This window comes from Oncorhynchus masou, chromosome 25, assembly GCF_036934945.1.
Source record: "Oncorhynchus masou masou isolate Uvic2021 chromosome 25, UVic_Omas_1.1, whole genome shotgun sequence".
Classification (NCBI taxonomy): Eukaryota; Metazoa; Chordata; class Actinopteri; order Salmoniformes; family Salmonidae; genus Oncorhynchus; species Oncorhynchus masou.
The window spans coordinates 8,111,491-8,133,119 of NC_088236.1; the positions used below are offsets into that span (position 1 = coordinate 8,111,491).

Genomic DNA, 21,629 nt, shown 5'->3' on the forward strand with positions numbered 1-21,629 from the left:
CTAGCTGGCTGGATCGCTGGCTGGCTGGCTGGCTGACTGGCTAGCTGGCTGACTGGCTGGCTAGCTGGCTGGCTGACTGGCTAGCTGGCTGACTGGCTGGCTAGCTGGCTGGCTGATTAACCACAGGTTCTGTCAGACCTGGGCTCTGACCGTTAACCACAGGTTCTGTCAGACCTGGGCTCTGACCGTTAACCACAGGTTCTGTCAGACCTGGGCTCTGACCGTTAACCACAGGTTCTGTCAGACCTGGGCTCTGACCGTTAACCACAGGTTCTGTCAGACCTGGGCTCTGACCGTTAACCACAGGTTCTGTCAGACCTGGGCTCTGACCGTTAACCACAGGTTCTGTCAGACCTGGGCTCTGACCGTTAACCACAGGTTCTGTCAGACCTGGGCTCTGACCGTTAACCACAGGTTCTGTCAGACCTGGGCTCTGACCGTTAACCACAGGTTCTGTCAGACCTGGGCTCTGACCGTTAACCTAAAAAACAACAAATATAATGATATTCCAAAAAAGGTCTGTAAATAACGATGACAAATATAAATTCTATTTGGACACAGTTCTATTACAACACACCAAAAATGACACATATCTAGGACTAAATATCAGTGACACAGGTAGCTTTCACATGGCTGTGAATGTGCTGAGAGACAAAGCAGAAGAGTATTCTATGCCATTAAAATAAACATTAAAATAGAAATTCCAATTAGAATCTGGCTCAACATTTTTCAATCAGTTATAGAACCAAATGCTCTATATGGCAGTGAAGTATGGGGTCCAGTCTCTAATTATGAATTTACCAAATGGGACAAACATCCAATTGAAATACTGCATGCAGAGATGTGCAAGACTGTATTGCAAGTGCAAAGAAAAACTCCAAATAACGCATGTAGAGCAGAATTGGGCCAAAACCCCCTCCTCATTCGAATAGAAAAAAGAGCCATCAAATTGTACAACCATCTAAAAACAAGTGACCCCAAAACAGCTCTACAATGTCAAGAGATGAAAAAAGAGAAGAGTCCCCTCAGCCAGCTGGTTCTGAGGCTCAGTTCACCAACCCAAACCAACCCCATAGAGCCTCAGGACAGCACTCAGCCAGCTGGTTCTGAGGCTCAGTTCACCAACTCAAACCAACCCCATAGAGCCTCAGGACAGCACTCAGAAAATCTGGCCCAAGCAAATCATCACAAACAAAAATAAAAATATATCACCTATTGGAAAGACACTAAACAGACAGTACATGGTGGCAGACTATCTGACCACTGTGACTGATAGAAAACTGAGGAAAACATTGACTAGGTACAGACTCAGTGAGCACAGTCTGGCTATAGAGACCAGTGGTCACAGGCAAACCTGGCTGTGACAGGCTGTGCTTACTCTGCTTCAGAGAGAGGGAGAGAGGGAGGGAGAGAGAGAGAAATAGAGAGAGAGAGAGAGAGAGAGAGAGAGAGAGAGGGAGAGGGAGAGAGAAATAGATAGAGAGAGAGAAATAGAGAGAGAGAGAGAGAGAGAGAGAGAGAGAGAGAGCGAAAAAAAGAGAGAGAAAAAGAGAGCGAGAGAGAAAGAGACCACACACGTTTCTTACCACATGGCCGTGGGGTGAGACAGGGATGCAGCTCAAGCCCCAGCCTCTTCACCATATATATCAATGAATTGGCGAGGGCACTAGGACAAGTCTGCAGCACCCGGCCTAGAATCTGAAGTCAAATGTCTACTTTTTGCTGATGATCTAATGCTTCTGTCACAACCAACGAGGGTCTACAGCAGCACCTAGATATTCTGCACAGATTCTGGCAGACCTGGGCCCTGACAGTAAATCTCAGTAAGACCAAAATAATGGTGGTCCAAAAAAGGTCCATTTGCCAGGACCACAAATACAAATTCCATCTAGACACCCTAGAGCACACAAAACACTATACATACCTCGGCCTAAACATCAGCGCCACAGATGACTTCCACAAAGCTGTGAACGATCTGAGAGACAAGAAGGGCCTTCTATGCCATCAAATGAAACATAAAATTCAACATACCAATTAGAATCTGGCAAAAAATACTTGAATCAGTTATAGAACCCATTGCCCTTTATGGTTGTGAGGTCTGGGATCTGCTCACCAACTAAGAATTGACAAAATGGGAGAAATACCAAAATAAGACTCTGAATGCAGAATTCTGCAAAAAATATCCCCTGTGTACAACGTAAAACAACAAATAAATCATGCAGAGCAGAATTAGGCCGATACCTGTTAATTATCAAAATCCAGAAAAGAGCTGTTCAATTCTACAACCACATAACAAAGCCATCGCCTACAAAGAGATGAACTTGGAGAAGAGTCCCCTAAGCAAGCTGGTCCTGGGGCTCTGTTCACAAACACAAACACACCCCACAGAGCCCCAGGACAGCAACACAATTAGACCCAACCAAATCATGAGAAAACAAAAAGATCAATACTTCACACATTGAAAATAATTAACAAAACAAAAGAGCAAACGAGACTGCTATTTGGCCCTAAACAGAGAGTACACAGTGGCAGAATACCTAACCACTGTGATTGACCCAAACTTAAGGAAAGCTTTGACTATGTACACACTCAGTGAGCATAGCCTTGCTATTGAGAAAGGCCGCCGTAGGCAGACATGGCTCTCAAGAGAAGACTGCCCACAAAATGAGGTGGAAACTGAGCTGCACTTCCTAACCTCCTGCCAAATGTATGACCATATTAGAGACACATATTTCCCTCAGATTACACAGACCCGCAAAGAATTTGAAAAAAATATTGGGTGAAATACCAGTGTGCCATCACAGCAGCAAGATTTGTGACCTGTTGCCAAGAGAAAAGGGCAACCAGTGAAGAACAAACACCATTGGAACTTTTGTGAGTGTCATGTTTACCTTATTTCACTTGCTTTGGCAATGTTAGCATATGATTCACATGCCAATAAAGCCCTTTTGAATTGAATTGAGAGAGATAGATGAACTTCGAGAATAGACAGCTGAGGAGATCTGAGGATAGCTGAAGTTTTATATATGACTGTAATGACTCTAGTCTCTACTGGCTCTTCTTGTTAGAGTAGAGAAGATAAATCTGATGAAAAATTTAACACCAGATTCACAGCCGTTAAAGATTCATCTGAGTTGGAAAAGACTCTAGTCCAGAGCTGATAGATTCACCCTGCTGGATCCGTTAAATATTAAACGAGCTGGGCCATTTAGAAGCTGTTTACCATAATCTGAGTCAGATTCAGGGTCACCTCGGGAACAGAAGAGAGTACATAGTACTTCTGAGCGATTAACTGTCTGTTAGTATTTGATTTTTAAACAACTAATTGACTGACTTTGGTTTAATTATTTAACATTGTATTTTGTTAGCTTTTCTTCTCTGAGTTCAATGTGCACATCACACAGTTTCTCTAGAGATAAATCAGATCTCGACTGAACTGTGAGATGTAGTAGGGAGTTGTAGTTTCCAACAGGCCAACATTGTACATAGTTTAGCGCATAAAAACATAGTAATTAACTACAATGACCATAATCCATTGCACATCTACATGTCCGGTCTGTGTTCCTTTTACGCCTGCTACGGAATAGACAGAAGAATACATGATCAAAGTGATTGATGGTAACCATATGTCATAATAGTGATTTTGTATTTAACTAAATTAATTAATTATATATTATAACCTTTATTTAACTAGGCAAGTCAGTTAAGAACAAATTCTTATTTTCAATGACAGCCTACCGGGGAACAGTGGGGTTAACTGCCTTGTTCAAGGGGCAGAACGACAGATTTCTACCTTGTCAGCTCAGGGCATCCAATCTTGCAACCTTTCAGTCACTAGTCACGAGTCCAACACACACTAGGCTACCTGCCACCCCATGACTTGGAATTAAATAATTATGTTATCAAATCAAACTAATGTAATATACACAAATGAAATATTTTAATACAAAAATATATATATATTTTTGATCACTTTATTCTGTGTGTGTGTGTGTGTGTATATTTAACCTTTATTTAACTATGATTATTTATTTTTTAAGTCAAACCGAAACCGAACCGACCCCAAAAAGCAGTAATAGCTCAGCTCTAGTTAATAGAGGACGTATTACTGAAGACAGAGTGACGTCACAATATTGCCCTGTAGAACAGACAGTTAGAAACAGTTAGAAGAGAATAGTAATGTAATCAAGACGCTGTGTGTTCATCTCTTTAGGTCTTCCATTTTTCTTCTATCCAAAAAGCTTCCAGAATATAACAGTGTCTATTCCAATCATATTTTTATTACATTGTTGCAGATTTTTATATGAGTAAGACTTAAAGGACATTTCTGTTCACAGAGGCAGTATGAAGCTGTACATGAAGTTCAGGACAACACCTTCAGCTATGCTAATAGAAGTACAAGCTGAAACCCCCACTGTGAGGCACACAGAAAGATCTCTTTTCACTGGCCAAAATACTGTATATATATATATATATATATATATACATATAGTATATATATATATCTATATCCACTTCATAATTGTGTCCCACTTGTTGTTGATTCTTCACAAAAAAATACAGTTTTATATCTTTATGTTTGAAGCCTGAAATGTGGCAAAAGGTCGCAAAGTTCAAGGGGGCCGAATACTTTCTGTATATACAGTGTTGTATATAGAGTGTTGAAATGATGTGCAGATAGTTAAATCTATCCCTCTCTCTCTATATATATATACAGAGACAGAGAGAGAGAGAGAGAGAGAGAGAGAGGGAGAGAGAAAGAGAGAGAGACAGAGAGAGAGAGAAAGAGATGACAGACAGAGACAGAGAGAGAGAGAGAGAGAGAGAGAGAGAGAGAGAGTTCTGAAACTTCTTGAAACTTCTGTATGTGTAATGTTAACTGTTAGTTTTTATTGTTTATTTCACTTTATATATTCACTTTTATATATTATCTACCTCACTTGCTTTGGCAATGTTAACACATGTTTCCCATGCCAATAAAGCCCTTGAATTGAATTGAATTGAATTGAGAGAGAAAGAGAGACACAGAGAGACACAGAGGCAGAGAGAGAGAGAGAGAGAGAAAGAGAGAGACACAGAGGGAGAGACAGAGAGAGAGAGGAAGAGAGAGAGAGAGACAGAGAGAGAGAGAGAGAGACAGAGAGAGAGGAAGAGAGAGAGAGAAAGAGACACAGAGAGAAAGAGACACACAGAGAGACAGAGAGAGAGAGAGGAAGAGAGAGAGAGAGAGAGAGAGAGAGAGACAGAGAGAGTTAGTGATAACCATACATTTATCCCAGTCTAATTCTCATCTCCTATAACTTGAAGATTGTATAATAGTTGTGTGGAGGTTGTGGGGAGGTTATCTGAGGCAGCATGGGGGATGATACACTCCCTTCGTTTATTTGAACAGTGAAGCTAAAAAGGTACATTTTTAACATTTTGGATTTGAGATCAGATGGTTTATATGAGGCGATGGTACAACATGGCACCTTCTATTTGAGGGTTATTTCATCATATCTGTTTTATCATTTAAAAATGAAACTACTTCATGTACAGTATCTAGCTAGTCCCCCCAATTGAAGGTGTCATAAGTACTTGGCCAAATTCAATTATTGTGTATTTAAGTGGTCAAAAGTTTATAATTTGGTCAAATATTCCTAGCATGCAATTATTAGATCAAACTTGTGACTCTACAAACTCCATTGTGTGGACCTCCCGAGTCCATCGCAGTGCGAGCTGTGCCACTAGAGATTCTGGGGTCGAGTCCAGGCTCTGTCGCAGCCGGCCGCGACCAGGAGACAACATGGGACGGCGCACAATTGGCCCAGCGTCATTCGGGTTAGGGGAGGGTTTGGTCTGCAGAGATGTCCTTGTCCCATTGCGCACTAGCGACTCCTGTGGCGGGCCGGGCTCAGTGCACGCTGACACGGTCACCAGGTGTAACGGTGTTTCCTCTGACACATTGGTGCGGCTGGCTTCCCGGGTTAAGTGGGCATTGTTTCAAGAAGCAGTGCGGCTTGGTTGGGTTGTGTTTCGAAAGACGTACAGTTCTCAATCTTCGCCTTTCCCGAGTCCGTATGGGAGTTGCAGCGATGAGACAAGGCTGTGTGTACTAATTGTATACTATGAAATTGGGGAGAAAAAGGGGCCAAAAAAAGTATGTATTATGTCATTTCGGAGTCACTTTTATTGTAAATAAGAATCTAATATATTTCTGAACACTTCTACGTTAATGTGGATGCTGCCATGATTACGGATAATCGTGAATGAATTGTGAATAATGATGAGAGAGGAAGTCACTGAGGCATAACTCTGTAATGTTCTCGCACATTATTATTCATTATGATCTAATCGTGGTAACATCCACATTAACGTAGAAGTCACACGCATGATGACATCATTGTATGTATGAGTGTCTGGCCATGCAGAAAAGATGAGTGTCGTCTCTCCATGGCCCAGAAGTGTCAGCAGAAATATTTAATTGAACACTGTTTGACTGAGTGGAGAACAGAGGAGGGAGGGATAAATCCACTGATTGGCTGAGTGGAGAACAGAGATGCAGGATAACTCCACTGATTGGCTGAGTGCAGAACAGAGGAGTAGGATAACTCCACTGATTGGCTGAGTGCAGAACAGAGGAGTAGGATAACTCCACTGATTGGCTGAGTGGAGAACAGAGATGCAGGATAACTCCACTGATTGGCTGAGTGGAGAACAGAGATGCAGGATAACTCCACTGATTGGCTGAGTGGAGAACAGAGATGCAGGATAACTCCACTGATTGGCTGAGTGGAGAACAGAGATGCAGGATAACTCCACTGATTGGCTGAGTGGAGAACAGAGATGCAGGATAACTCCACTGATTGGCTGAGTGGAGAACAGAGATGCAGGATAACTCCACTGATTGGCTGAGTGGAGAACAGAGATGCAGGATAACTCCACTGATTGGCTGAGTGGAGAACAGAGATGCAGGATAACTCCACTGATTGGCTGAGTGGAGAACAGAGATGCAGGATAACTCCACTGATTGGCTGAGTGGAGAACAGAGGAGTAGGATAACTCCACTGATTGGCTGAGTGGAGAACAGAGGAGTAGGATAACTCCACTGATTGGCTGAGTGGAGAACAGAGGAGTAGGATAACTCCACTGATTGGCTGAGTGGAGAACAGAGGAGTAGGATAACTCCACTGATTGGCTGAGTGGAGAACAGAGGAGTAGGATAACTCCACTGATTGGCTGAGTGGAGAACAGAGGAGTAGGATAACTCCACTGATTGGCTGAGTGGAGAACAGAGATGCAGGATAACTCCACTGATTGGCTGAGTGGAGAACAGAGGAGTAGGATAACTCCACTGATTGGCTGAGTGGAGAACAGAGGAGTAGGATAACTCCACTGATTGGCTGAGTGGAGAACAGAGATGCAGGATAACTCCACTGATTGGCTGAGTGGAGAACAGAGGAGTAGGATAACTCCACTGATTGGCTGAGTGGAGAACAGAGGAGTAGGATAACTCCACTGATTGGCTGAGTGGAGAACAGAGGAGTAGGATAACTCCACTGATTGGCTGAGTGGAGAACAGAGATGCAGGATAACTCCACTGATTGGCTGAGTGGAGAACAGAGGAGTAGGATAACTCCACTGATTGGCTGAGTGGAGAACAGAGGAGTAGGATAACTCCACTGTTAGGGTGAGTGGAGAACAGAGGAGTAGGATAACTCCACTGTTAGGGTGAGTGGAGAACAGAGGAGGGAGGGATAACTGTAATGTTTGGCTGAGTGGAGAACAGAGGAGGGAGGGATAACTGTAATGTTTGGCTGAGTGGAGAACAGAGGAGGGAGGGATAACTGTAATGTTTGGCTGAGTGGAGAACAGAGGAGGGAGGGATAACTGTAATGTTTTGCTGAGTGGAGAACAGAGGAGGGAGGGATAACTGTAATGTTTGGCTGAGTGGAGAACAGAGGAGGGAGGGATAACTGTAATGTTTGGCTGAGTGGAGAACAGAGGAGGGAGGGATAACTGTAATGTTTGGCTGAGTGGAGAACAGAGGAGGGAGAGATAACGCCACTGAGTTCAACACAACTGAATGTATGTGCCTTAGAAGTACAATGAGCAAAAATACATGTAAAGTGTTGGTCCCATGTTTAAATAAAAGATCCCAGAAATGTTCCATACTCACAAAAAAGCTTATTTCTCTAAAATGTTTCATTTCTCTAAAATGCCCAAATTCGTCTACATCATTTTAGTGAGCGTTTTTCCTTTGCCAAGATAATCCATCCACCTGACAGATGTGGCATATCAAGAAGCTGGTTAAACAGCATGATTAATATCCAGCACACTGGGCTGGGGGACAATAAAAGGCCACTCACTTTAAAATGTGAAGTTTAATCACACAACACAATGCCACAGATGTCTCAAGTTTTGAGGTAGCGTGCAATTGGCACGCTGACTGCAGGAATGCCCAGCAAAGCTGTTGCCAGAGACCACGTGTAACCACGCCAGCCCACGACCTCCATATCTGGCTTCTTCACCTGCGGGATCGTCTGAGACCAGCCACCTGGACAGCTGAATAAACTGTGGGTTTGCATAACCAAAGAATTTCATCACAGACTGTCTCAGGGAAGCTCATCTGCATGCTTTTCGTCCTCACCAGGGTCTGGACCTGGGACCGTGCATTATCATGCTGAAACATGAGGTGATGGTGGCAGATGAATGGCATGACAATGGGCCTCAGGATCTCATCATGGTATCTCTGTGTATTCAAATTGCCATCGATAAAATGCAATTGTGTTAATTTTCCGTGTCTTATGCCTGCCCATACCATGACCCCACCACCACCATGGGGCACTCTGTTCACAACGTTGACATCAGCAAACCGCTTGCCCACACAACGCCTGGCACACTGTCTGCCATCAGCCCGGCACACTTCTCCAGCGTGCCAGTGGCCATCGAAGATGAGCAGTTCATAGATACATACGTGATGAGATGCTGAGGCCCATTCATCCGCCGCCATCACCTCATGTTTCAGCGTGATAATGCACCGTCCCATGTCGAAAGGATCTGGACACAATTCCTGGAATCCATGGCCTGCAAACTCACCAGACATGTCACCCATTGAGCATGTTTGGGATGCTCTGGATTGGCGTGTACAACTGCGTGTTCCAGTTCCCGCCAATATCCAGCAACTTCGCACAGCCATTGAAGAGGAGTGGGACAAGATTCCACAGGCCATAATCAACAGCCTGATCAACTCTATGTGAAGGAGATTATGCTGCATGAGGCAAATGGTCACACCAGATACTGACTGGTTTTCTGATCACACCAGATACTGACTGGTTTTCTGATCACACCAGATACTGACTGGTTTTCTGATCACACCAGATACTGACTGGTTTTCTGATCACACCAGATACTGACTGGTTTTCTGATCACACCAGATACTGACTGGTTTTCTGATCACACCCCTACCTTTTTGTTTAAGGTATCTGTGACCAACAGATGCATATCTGTATTTCCCAGTCATGTGAAATACATAGATAAGGGCCGAATGAATTTATTTAAATTGACTGGTTACCTTCTATGACCTACAACTAGGTAAAATCTTTGAGTTTATATTTGTGTTCAGTGTACTTTTCACATACAAACATTATATGTCCGAACAATTACGCCTCCCAAAAATCACACTGACAATGGGGGTGGAATGTTTATTTTGAACCCACCCACCCACCTACACACACTACACCACCCTACCCCCCACACCTACACACACTACACCACCCTACCCCCCACACCTACACACACTACACCACCCTACCCCCCACACCAACACACACTACACCACCCTACCCCCCCACACCAACACACACTACACCACCCTACCCCCCACACCAACACACACTACACCACCCTACCCCCACACCAACACACACTACACCACCCTACCCCAAACACACACATTAACCCCACCCCATCCCACCATACCCCCCACACCAACACACACTACACCACCCTACCCCTAACACACACATTAACCCCACCCCACCCCCCCTACCCCCCACACCAACACACACTACACCACCCTACCCCTAACACACACATTAACCCCACCCCACCCTACCCCCCACACCAACACACACTACACCACCCTACCCCTAACACACACATTAACCCCACCCCCCACACCAGCACACACTACCTTACCCTGGCAGTATCCTTGGGGGTGTAGGAACTCTCCCTCAGGACAGCTGGTAGTGCAGTACCCATTGTGGAATTTGGCCAGGGGGGGGCAGGACACACAGTCAGCCTTGGACGGCCCGCTACACTCCTGGCAGGACGGGTGGCACCCTGGGAGAGGAAGACGGTGTGGGGAGGAGGTGAGGAGAGAGGGGGAGGAGGGTGGGAGGAGGAGGGTGTGGGGAGAGAGATTAAATCATGAGAAACAAAAAAGATAATTACTTGACAAATTGGAAATAATTAACAACAAAAACTAGCAAACTAGACTGCTATTAGGCCCTAAACAGAGAGTACACAGTGGCAGAATACCTGACCACTGTGACTGACGCAAACTTAAGGAAAGCTTTGACTATACAGACTCAGTGAGCATAGCCTTGCTATTGAGAAAGGCCGCCCTAGGCAGACATGGCTCTCAAGAGAAGACAGGCTCACAAAATGAGGTGGAAACTGAACTGCACTTCCTAACCTCTTGCCTAATGTATGACCATATTAGAAACACATATTTCCCTCACATTACACAGATCCAGAAAGAACTCGAAAACAAACCCAATTTTGATATTCTCCCATATCTATTGGGTGAAATACCACAGTGTTACATTACAGCAGCAAGATGTGACCTGTTACCACAAGAAAAGGTCAACCAGTGAAGAACAAACACCATTGTAAATACAACCCATATTTATGTTTATTTATTTTCCCTTTTGTACTTTAACTATTTGCACATCATTACAACACTGTATATAGACATAATATGAAATTTGAAATGTATTTATTCTCTTGGAACTTCTGTCAGTGTAATGTTTACTGTTCATTATTGTTGTTTATTTCACATTTGTATATTATCTACCTCACTTGCTTTGGCAATGTTAACATATGTTTCCCGTGCCAATAAAGCCCCTTGAATTGAATTGAATTGAGAGGGGGAGGAGGGGGGGGGAGTGGGGGTCTGTTGGTAGCTCAGAAAACTAGACCAATTTCCCTCAAAGAACATAACAAAGACTTAGTAGGAGACCTGATGAAGACAGTCGGTCGCTGAAAGGTCAACTCCCTGCCGATTTAAGATGGTAAACGAGGCGTTGCTAACGAACGGCTCCACATCACACCCCTTCTGCTAATTCCATTAAAGTAAGGAGTCTGTGGTGAAAGCCCAGTGAGCTGTTAAAGCACTCGTTGGTGATTAAGACTTGTGACCCAAATGGCTGCCTATTTCCTATTTAGCGCATAGGGCTCTGGTCGTGAAAAAAACTAAATAGTGCACTCTATATAGGGAACAGGGTGCATTTTGGGACACCATTACTTTAAGTACCGCAGACTGTTTAAAAGGAGAAGCTTTGGCCAGAAATGTTGAACTGCCGAAATAAATGGTCTTTCCGCAGTAACTTCCAATGTATTCTGTTTTGTCTTCAAGTTCTTAAAGTGGGTGAGAATGATCATGTTTCCCTCCATGATTCTGATTCAGCCTCAGGGGAAAAATGCTCCGTGAATGTACTTTTGATATTCGATGTGGAACGAATGCATCGTATCGACAACTCACATACAGCGTCTCCATGCTAAACAATACAGTAACAACTCCAGGATAACTGTTTCTACAACAGCTAGAAGTGCTGCATTTAAATCCATCGTTAGTAAGAAAATGTTATCTTCAAAGAGTCCCCTTCAAATAAGAGCATTACAGTCTTTTCACATTCAAATACCAATTTGAAACTCGTTTATTGTCTGTCTTCTGTAACAGACTGGGTCTGCTGTGTGTCAGTTAATGTGATGGGTGAACAGTATTGGTTAACCAGGTGATGGTGTGTGTGTGAGAGTGTGAGAGTGTGTGTGTGTGTGTGTGTGTGTGTGTGTGTGTGTGTGTGTGTGTGTGTGTGTGTGTGTGTGTGTGTGTGTGTGTGTGTGTGTGTGTGTGTGTGTGTGTGTGTGTGTGTGTGTGTGTGTGTGTGTGTGTGTGTGTGTGTGTGTGTGAGAGTGTGTGTGTGTGAGAGAGAGAGAGAGAGAGAGAGCTTCCACAAAGCTGTGAACGATCTGAGAGACAAGGCAAGAAGGGCATTCTATGCCATCAAAAGGAACATAAATTTCAACATACCAATTAGGATTTGGCTAAAAATACTTGAATCAGTCATAGAGCCCATTGCCCTTTATGGTTGTGAGGTCTGGGGTCCGCTCACCAACCAAGACTTCACAAAATGGGACAAACACCAAATTGAGACTCTGCACGCAGAATTCTGCAAAAATATCCTCAGTGTACAACGTAGAACACCAAATAATGCATGCAGAGCAGAATTAGGCCGATACCCACTAATTATCAAAATCCAGAAAAGAGCAGTTAAATTCTATAACCACCTAAAAGGAAGCGATTCCCAAACCTTCCACAACAAAGCCATCACCTACAGAGAGATGAACCTGGAGAAGAGTCCCCTAAGCAAGCTGGTCCTGGGGCTCTGTTCACAAACACACCCTACAGAGCCCCATGACAGCAGCACAATTAGACCCAACCAAATCATGAGAAAACAAAAAGATAATTACTTGACACACTGGAAAGAATTAACAAAAAAACAGAGCAAACTAGAATGCTATTTGGCCCTACACAGAGAGTACACAGCGGCAGAATACCTGACCACTGTGACTGACCCAAAATTAAGGAAAGCTTTGACTATGTACAGACTCAGCGAGCATAGCCTTGCTATTGAGAAAGGCCGACGTAGGCAGACATGGCTCTCAAGAGAAGACAGGCTATGTGCTCACTGCCCACAAAATGAGGTGGAAACTGAGCTGCACTTCCTAACCTCCTGCCCAATGTATGACCATATTAGAGAGACATATTTCCCTCAGATTACACAGATCCACAAAGAATTCGAAAACAAATCCAATTTTGAAAAACTCCCATATCTACTGGGTGAAATTCCACAGTGTGCCATCAGAGCAGCAAGATTTGTGACCTGTTGCCACGAGAAAAGGGCAACCAGTGAAGAACACGCACCATTGTAAATACAACACATATCTATGCTTATTTATTTTATCTTGTGTCCTTTACCATTTGCACATTGTAAAAACACTGTATATATATATATATAATATGACATTTGTAATGTCTTTATTGTTTTGAAACTTCTGTATGTGTGATGTCTACTGTTATTTTTTATTGTTTATTTCACTTTATATATTATATACCTTACTTGCTTTGGCAATGTTAACACATGTTTCCCATGCCAATAAAGCCCCTTGAATTGAATTGAATTGAATTGAATTGAGAGAGAGAGAGAGAGAGAGTGTGTGTGTGTGTGCTGGTCTTCCCCACCTTGGCAGGTGTTATCCTGGATGTTGAAGCCTGGGGGACATCTGAGAACACACTGGCCGTCCTGGAGGACGTAGGGCGGGGCACAAGAAGTGCAGTTCTGACCACTTCCTCCGGTGCACTGTAAACATGAAGTGTGGCATTCTGAAAGGGAAGAAGAGGAGAGAAGGTTAATCTATTATCCGTAACACTTCCAAAAAAAAACAATGTTTGAGGAGACGCAGACTCTTTAAACTGAATGTATTGCCTCGGCTGGAAGTGCTAGTCACAATGTAGAGGGGTTTCATCACATAACGGTAGCAGTATAATTTACAGACCAGTGGCCTGTTATTCTGACGGTTCCTGTGTTTAGCACTCTGCCATTCCCACTTTGTGTACTCACAGTATCTGGGCTACGTGTACTCACAGTATCTGGGCTACGTGTACTCACAGTATCTGGGCTACGTGTACTCACAGTATCTGGGCTACGTGTACTCACAGTATCTGGGCTACGTGTACTCACAGTATCTGGGCTACGTGTACTCACAGTATCTGGGCTACGTGTACTCACAATATCTGGGCTACGTGTACTCACAGTATCTGGGCTACGTGTACTCACAGTATCTGGGCTACGTGTACTCACAGTAGCTAGGCTACGTGCACTCACAGTATCTTGGCTACGTGTACTCACAGTATCTAGGGTACGTGTACTCACAGTATCTTGGCTACGTGTACTCACAGTATCTAGGCTACGTGTACTCACAGTATCTAGGCTATGTGCACTCACAGTATCTAGGCTACGTGTACTCACAGTATCTAGGCTGTGTGTACTCACAGTATCTAGGGTACGTGTACTCACAGTATCTAGGGTACGTGTACTCACAGTATCTAGGCTACGTGTACTCACAGTATCTAGGCTACGTGTACTCACAGTATCTAGGCTACGTGTACTCACAGTATCTAGGCTACGTGTACTCACAGTATGTAGGCTACGTGCACTCACAATATCTTGGCTATGTGTACTCACAATATCTAGGCTACATGTACTCACAGTATCGAGGCTACGTGTACTCACAGTATCGAGGCTACGTGCACTCACAGTATCTAGGCTATGTGTACTCACAGTATCTAGGCTGTGTGTACTCACAGTATCTAGGGTACGTGTACTCACAGTATCTAGGGTACGTGTACTCACAGTATCTAGGCTACGTGTACTCACAGTATCTAGGCTACGTGTACTCACAGTATCTAGGCTACGTGTACTCACAGTATCTAGGCTACGTGTACTCACAGTATCTAGGCTACGTGTACTCACAGTATCTAGGCTACGTGTACTCACAGTATGTAGGCTACGTGCACTCACAATATCTTGGCTATGTGTACTCACAATATCTAGGCTACATGTACTCACAGTATCGAGGCTACGTGTACTCACAGTATCGAGGCTACGTGCACTCACAGTATCTAGGCTATGTCTACTCACAGTATCTAGGCTGTGTGTACTCACAGTATCTAGGCTGTGTCTACTCACAGTATCTAGGCTACATGTACTCACAGTATCTAGGCTGTGTGTATTCACAGTATCTTGGCTATGTGTACTCACAATATCTAGGCTACATGTACTCACAGTATCGAGGCTACGTGTACTCACAGTATCGAGGCTACGTGTACTCACAGTATCTAGGCTGTGTGTACTCACAGTATCTTGGCTATGTCTACTCACAGATGGACTGTTGCTACAGTCTTAGGATAAAAGGTGCTATCTGGAACCTAAAAAGGGTACTTCCGCAGCCTCATAGGAGAACCCTTTGAAGAACCCTTTTTCATTCCAGGTAGAACCCTTTCCACAGAGGGTTCTACATAGAACCCAATATGGTTCTTCAAAGGGTTCTCCTATAGAGAAATCTGAAGAACGTTTTGAATTTTTTTTTCTAAGTGTAACCCATCCGTGGGCCCACACCTGACAGGCAGACAGGCAGGAGCGCCAATGTGTGACCCCTGCCTAACTTCCTGGTACCACCTTTCATGGAAACCTCTTGATCGTGTGTGTGTGTGTGAGTGTGTGAGTGAGTGAGTGCTTGTGTGTCTGTGTCTAGATTGTATCCCTTAAGGAAAAAAAAATAATAATAATTGTATCCCTTAAGGGGACTAACACATGTCACACTCTCTCTCTCTCTCTCTCTCTCTCTCTCTCTCTCTCTCTCTCTCTCTCTCTCTCTCTCTCTCTCTCTCTCTCTCTCTCTCTCTCTCTCTCTCTCTCTCTCTCTCTCTCTCTCTCTCTCTCTCTCTCTCTCTCTCTCTCTCTCTCTCTCTCTCTCTCTCTCTCTCTCTCTCTCTCTCTCTCTCTCTCTCTCTCTCTCTCTCTCTCTCTCTCTCTCTCTCTCTCTCTCTCTCTCTCTCTCTCTCTCTCTCTCTCTCTCTCTCTCTCTCTCTCTGTCAGCACACTGAGAAAGCCTACCTGTTTCAGTAATTGAGTTTACCACCTCCTTCCACAGTACTGGAGACACATTATATGGAACTGCAGGACAGCTTCCCTCAGCCACCAGGACAGAAGAAGAAAGACAGACGCCAGCCTGGGTACATCGGCCCTGTTCAAAATGGCTTCTTCTTCTTCAAATATTGTGCAATACCTTGTGACCAGAGCCTTATGGGTCCTGGTCTACAGTAGTGCACTATATAGGGAATAGGGCGCTGGTCTAAAGTAGTGCACTATATAGGGAATAGGGCTCTGGTCTAAAGTAGTGCACTATATAGGGAATAGGGTTCTGGTCTAAAGTAGTGCACTATATAGGGAATAGGGCTCTGGTCTATAGTAGTGCACTATATAGGGATGAGGTCTCTGGTCTATAGTAGTGCACTATATAGGGATGAGGTCTCTGGTCTATAGTAGTGCACTATATAGGGAATAGGGTTCTGGTCTAAAGTAGTGCACTGTATAGGGAATAGGGCTCTGGTCTAAAGTAGTGCACTATATGGGGAATAGGGTTCTGGTCTAAAGTAGTGCACTATATAGGGAATAGGGTTCTGGTCTAAAGTAGTGCACTATATAGGGAATAGGGCTCTGGTCTATAGTAGTGCACTATATAGGGAATAGGGTGCCATTGGGAAAGCAGGCATTATTTTATTGCATCTCAGATATGTAATTTGTCTCCCAGAGTAAAGAAGGAGTGCATATTGATCTAGCTGTTTGTCAAAGTCATTCTCCTCCTCTGCTGCTCTACTCCGTGACATTATTTAACATGGACCCCAGAGAGTAAACTGCCGGCTACATCACTTGGTATTGTGCAGTGGATGTGTCATAACTCAACGGTTGTCGTTAGTGAATCATGAACTAAATCGGGAATGCTTTACGTTCCTTGTTCAGTTGAACGGGTTCTAAATCTAAGGGGTTGGTGTTTAGTACTGTGGAACCAATGTACTGCTCGTTTTATTTTCTAACTCAAGTTTCCCTTTATCCTGGCCATAGGAATTGAATAGTGGAGTCATGTAGGTCTGAATCAATCCCTGGAAGAGGTAGAGAGCTGTCCCAGGTCTGATTCAGTTCCTGAGTAGAGGTAGAGAGCTGTCCCAGTTCTGATTCAGTCCCTGAGTAGAGGGAGACAGCTGTCCCAGGTCTGAATCAGTCCCTGGTAGAGGTAGAGAGCTGTCCCAGGTCTGAATCAGTCCCTGGTAGAGGGAGAGAATGAAAACCCAGCTGTGTTTCAGGATATAATAACCTGTATTAACACAGAGCACCACTTAGCCCTCAACACTGGCCATCTCTGTCTACACACACACACACACACACACACACACACACACACACACACACACACACACACACACACACACACACACACACACACACACACACACACACACACACAGGAAGGAAGGAGTGTGTTGACAATGGCACAGATGGAACTACAGGTTGGAATTTTCTCATAAAGACACCCGATCTCTACCCCTGTGTGTGTGTGTGTGTGTGTGTGTGTGTGTGTGTGTGTGTGTGTGTGTGTGTGTGTGTGTGTGTGTGTGTGTGTGTGTGTGTGTGTGTGTGTGTGTGTGTGTGTGTGTGTGTGTGTGTGTGTGTGTGTGTGTGTGTGGCACCGCCCCTCCAGACAGGAGCCTAGAGGAAGCTCAGCATCTGTCTGGACATGCTCTTAAAACACAATAGACCCCATTGATGTTTTCAGGACACAAACACCCTGCAGACACACACACACACACACACACACACACACACACCGCTGGCATTTAGACTACACCTTGACAGTGAACCCATTGAACCCAACCTCAGGAGACTGAAAAGATTTGGCATGGGTCTCCAGATCCTCAAAAAGTTCTACAGCTGCACCATCGAGAGCATCCTGACCAGTTGCATCACCGCCTGGTATGGCAACTGTTCGGCATTCAACCTCAAGGACCTACAGAGGGTAGTACATCACATTCCTGCCATCCATGACCTTTATACCAGGCGGTGTCAGAGGAAGGCCCAAAAACTTGTCAAAGACTTCAGTCACCTAAGTCATAGACTGTTCTCTCTGCTACCGCACGGCAAGTGACAAGTCTAGGTCCACAAGGCACTTTAACAGCTTCTACCCCAAGCCATAACACTGCTGAACAATTAATCAAATGACCACCGGACTATTTGTATTGACCTCCACACTTCCTTTGTTTTTACACTGCTGCTACTCGCTGTTTATTTTCTTTGCATAGCCACTCTACCCCTACCTACATGTACACTGCTGCTACTCGCTGTTTATTTTCTTTGCATAGTCACTTTACCCCTACCTACATGTACACTGCTGCTACTCGCTGTTTATTTTCTTTGCATAGTCACTTTACCCCTACCTACATGTACACTGCTGCTACTCGCTGTTTATTTTCTTTGCATAGTCACTTTACCCCTACCTACATGTACACTGCTGCTACTCGCTGTTTATTATCTATACATAGTCACTTTACCCCCACCTACATGTACACTGCTGCTACTCTGTTTATTATATATACATAGTCACTTTACCCCCACCTACCTGTACACATTACCTCAACTAACATGTGTCCCCACACATTGACTCTGTACTGGTACCTCCTGTATATAGCCTCGTTATTGTTATTTTATTGTGTTACTTTATTTAACTTTAGTTTATTTAATAAATATTTTTTCTTAACTCTATTTTCTTAAAACTGGTTAAGGGCTTCTAAAAAAATCATTTCATGGTAAGGTTACACTTGTTGTATTCAGCGCATGTGACAAATATAATTTCATTTCATTTGATTTATTGGCTTCATACTAGATTAGACTCAATAGTCTGGAATCAAGTGAATCGTCTGGAATCAAGTGAATAGCCTGGAATCAAATGAATAGTCTGGAATCAAGTGAATAGTCTGGTATCAAGTGAATAGTCTGGAATCAAGTGAATAGTCTGGAATCAAGTGAATAGTCTGGAATCAAGTGAATAGACACATTTAATATATCATTCCAAATGTCACCCAATCCCCTATATAGGGAGGGCCCGGGTCAGTGTGGTGCTAATAGGTTAGCTTCCTCTACTGTAACGGGGTCAGTGTGGTGCTAACAGCGTAGCTTCCTCCACTGTAATGGGGGTCAGTGTGGTGCTAACAGGTTAGCTTCCTCTACTGTAACGGGGTCAGTGTGGTGCTAACAGCGTAGCTTCCTCTACTGTAACGGGGTCAGTGTGGTGCTAACAGGTTAGCTTCCTCTACTGTAACGGGGTCAGTGTGGTGCTAACAGGTTAGCTTCTTCCACTGTAACGAGGGTCAGTGTGGTGCTAACAGGTTAGCTTCCTCTACTGTAACGGGGTCAGTGTGGTGCTAACAGCGTAGCTTCCTCTACTGTAACGAGGGTCAGTGTGGTGCTAATAGGTTAGCTTCCTCTACTGTAACGGGGTCAGTGTGGTGCTAATAGGTTAGCTTCCTCTACTGTAACGGGGTCAGTGTGGTGCTAACAGCGTAGCTTCCTCTACTGTAACGGGGGTCAGTGTGGTGCTAACAGGTTAGCTTCCTCTACTGTAACGGGGTCAGTGTGGTGCTAACAGGTTAGCTTCCTCTACTGTAACGGGGGTCATTGTGGTGCTAACAGCGTAGCTTCCTCCACTGTAACGAGGGTCAGTGTGGTGCTAACAGCGTAGCTTCCTCTACTGTAACGGGGTCAGTGTGGTGCTAACAGCGTAGCTTCCTCTACTGTAACGGGGGTCAGTGTGGTGCTAACAGGTTAGCTTCCTCTACTGTAACGGGGTCAGTGTGGTGCTAACAGGTTAGCTTCCTCTACTGTAACGGGGGTCATTGTGGTGCTAACAGCGTAGCTTCCTCCACTGTAACGAGGGTCAGTGTGGTGCTAACAGCGTAGCTTCCTCTACTGTAACGGGGTCAGTGTGGTGCTAACAGCGTAGCTTCCTCCACTGTAACGAGGGTCAGTGTGGTGCTAATAGGTTAGCTTCCTCTACTGTAACGGGGTCAGTGTGGTGCTAACAGCGTAGCTTCCTCTACTGTAACGAGGGTCAGTGTGGTGCTAATAGGTTAGCTTCCTCTACTGTAATGGGGGTCAGTGTGGTGCTAATAGGTTAGCTTCCTCCACTGTAACGAGGGTCAGTGTGGTGCTAACAGCGTAGCTTCCTCTACTGTAACGGGGTCAGTGTGGTGCTAACAGCGTAGCTTCCTCCACTGTAACGAGGGTCAGTGTGGTGCTAATAGGTTAGCTTCCTCTACTGTAACGGGGTCAGTGTGGTGCTAACAGCGTAGCTTCCTCTACTGTAACGAGGGTCAGTGTGGTGCTAATAGGTTAGCTTCCTCTACTGTAATGGGGGTCAGTGTGGTGCTAATAGGTTAGCTTCCTCCACAGTAACGGGGGTCAGTGTGGTGTTAACAGCTTCCTCTACTGTAACGGGGGTCAGTGTGGTGCTAATAGGTTAGCTTCCTCCACTGTAACGAGGGTCAGTGTGATGCTAATAGGTTAGCTTCCTCTACTGTAACGGGGTCAGTGTGGTGCTAATAGGTTAGCTTCCTCCACTGTAACGAGGGTCAGTGTGTTGCTAACATGTTAGCTTCTTCCACTGTAACGAGGGTCAGTGTGGTGCTAATAGGTTAGCTTCCTCTACTGTAATGGGGGTCAGTGTGGTGCTAATAGGTTAGCTTCCTCCACAGTAACGGGGGTCAGTGTGGTGTTAACAGCTTCCTCTACTGTAACGGCGTCAGTGTGGTGCTAATAGGTTAGCTTCCTCCACTGTAACGAGGGTCAGTGTGTTGCTAACATGTTAGCTTCTTCCACTGTAACGAGGGTCAGTGTGGTGCTAATAGGTTAGCTTCCTCCACAGTAACGGGGGTCAGTGTGGTGTTAACAGCTTCCTCTACTGTAACGGGGGTCAGTGTGGTGCTAATAGGTTAGCTTCCTCCACTGTAACGAGGGTCAGTGTGATGCTAATAGGTTAGCTTCTTCTACTGTAACGGGGTCAGTGTGGTGCCAACATGTTAGCTTCCTCTACTGTAACGGCGTCAGTGTGTTGCTAACATGTTAGCTTCCTCCACTGTAACGAGGGTCAGTGTGGTGCTAATAGGTTAGCTTCCTCTACTGTAACGGGGGTCAGTGTGGTGCTAATAGGTTAGCTTCCTCTACTGTAACGGGGGTCAGTGTGGTGCTAATAGGTTAGCTTCCTCCACTGTAACGAGGGTCAGTGTGGTGCTAATAGGTTAGCTTCCTCTACTGTAACGGGGGTCAGTGTGTTGCTAACAGCCTAGCTTCCGCCACTGTAACTAGGGTCAGTGTGTTGCCAACATTTTAGCTTCCTCTACAGTAACGAGGGTCAGTGTGTTGCTAACAGGCTATTAGCTTCCTCTACAGTAACGAGGGTCAGTGTGTTGCTAACAGCTTAGCTTCCTCCGCTGTAACGAGGGTCAGTGTGGTGCTAACAGGTTAGCTTCCTCTACAGTAACGAGGGTCAGTGTGTTGCTAACAGCTTAGCTTCCTCCGCTGTAACGAGGGTCAGTGTGGTGCTAACAGGTTAGCTTCCTCCACTCTCTGACTGCCTCATACTGGGATGGAACCAGTGATCCTCTGCTTCTCAACGTTCATTACAGTCCTCCTTGACAACGTTAATTACAGTCCTCCTTGACAACGTTAATTACAGTCCTCCTTGACAACGTTCAT

The 21,629-nt window shown here is 44.8% G+C and overlaps 1 protein-coding gene across 1 annotated transcript in view; it reads right to left on the bottom strand.

Annotated features, from left to right (window-relative positions):
• The window catches only part of LOC135513727 (extracellular matrix organizing protein FRAS1-like), a 400,333-nt gene that overhangs the window by 150,507 nt on the left and 228,197 nt on the right, over positions 1-21,629 (bottom strand). The window contains exons 19-20 of the mRNA XM_064936617.1: positions 13,508-13,648; positions 10,180-10,323 (exon numbers count right to left, since the gene is read on the bottom strand). Coding sequence (XP_064792689.1) covers positions 10,180-10,323; positions 13,508-13,648 — 285 coding nt within the window. The remainder of the gene's footprint in view (positions 1-10,179; positions 10,324-13,507; positions 13,649-21,629) is intronic.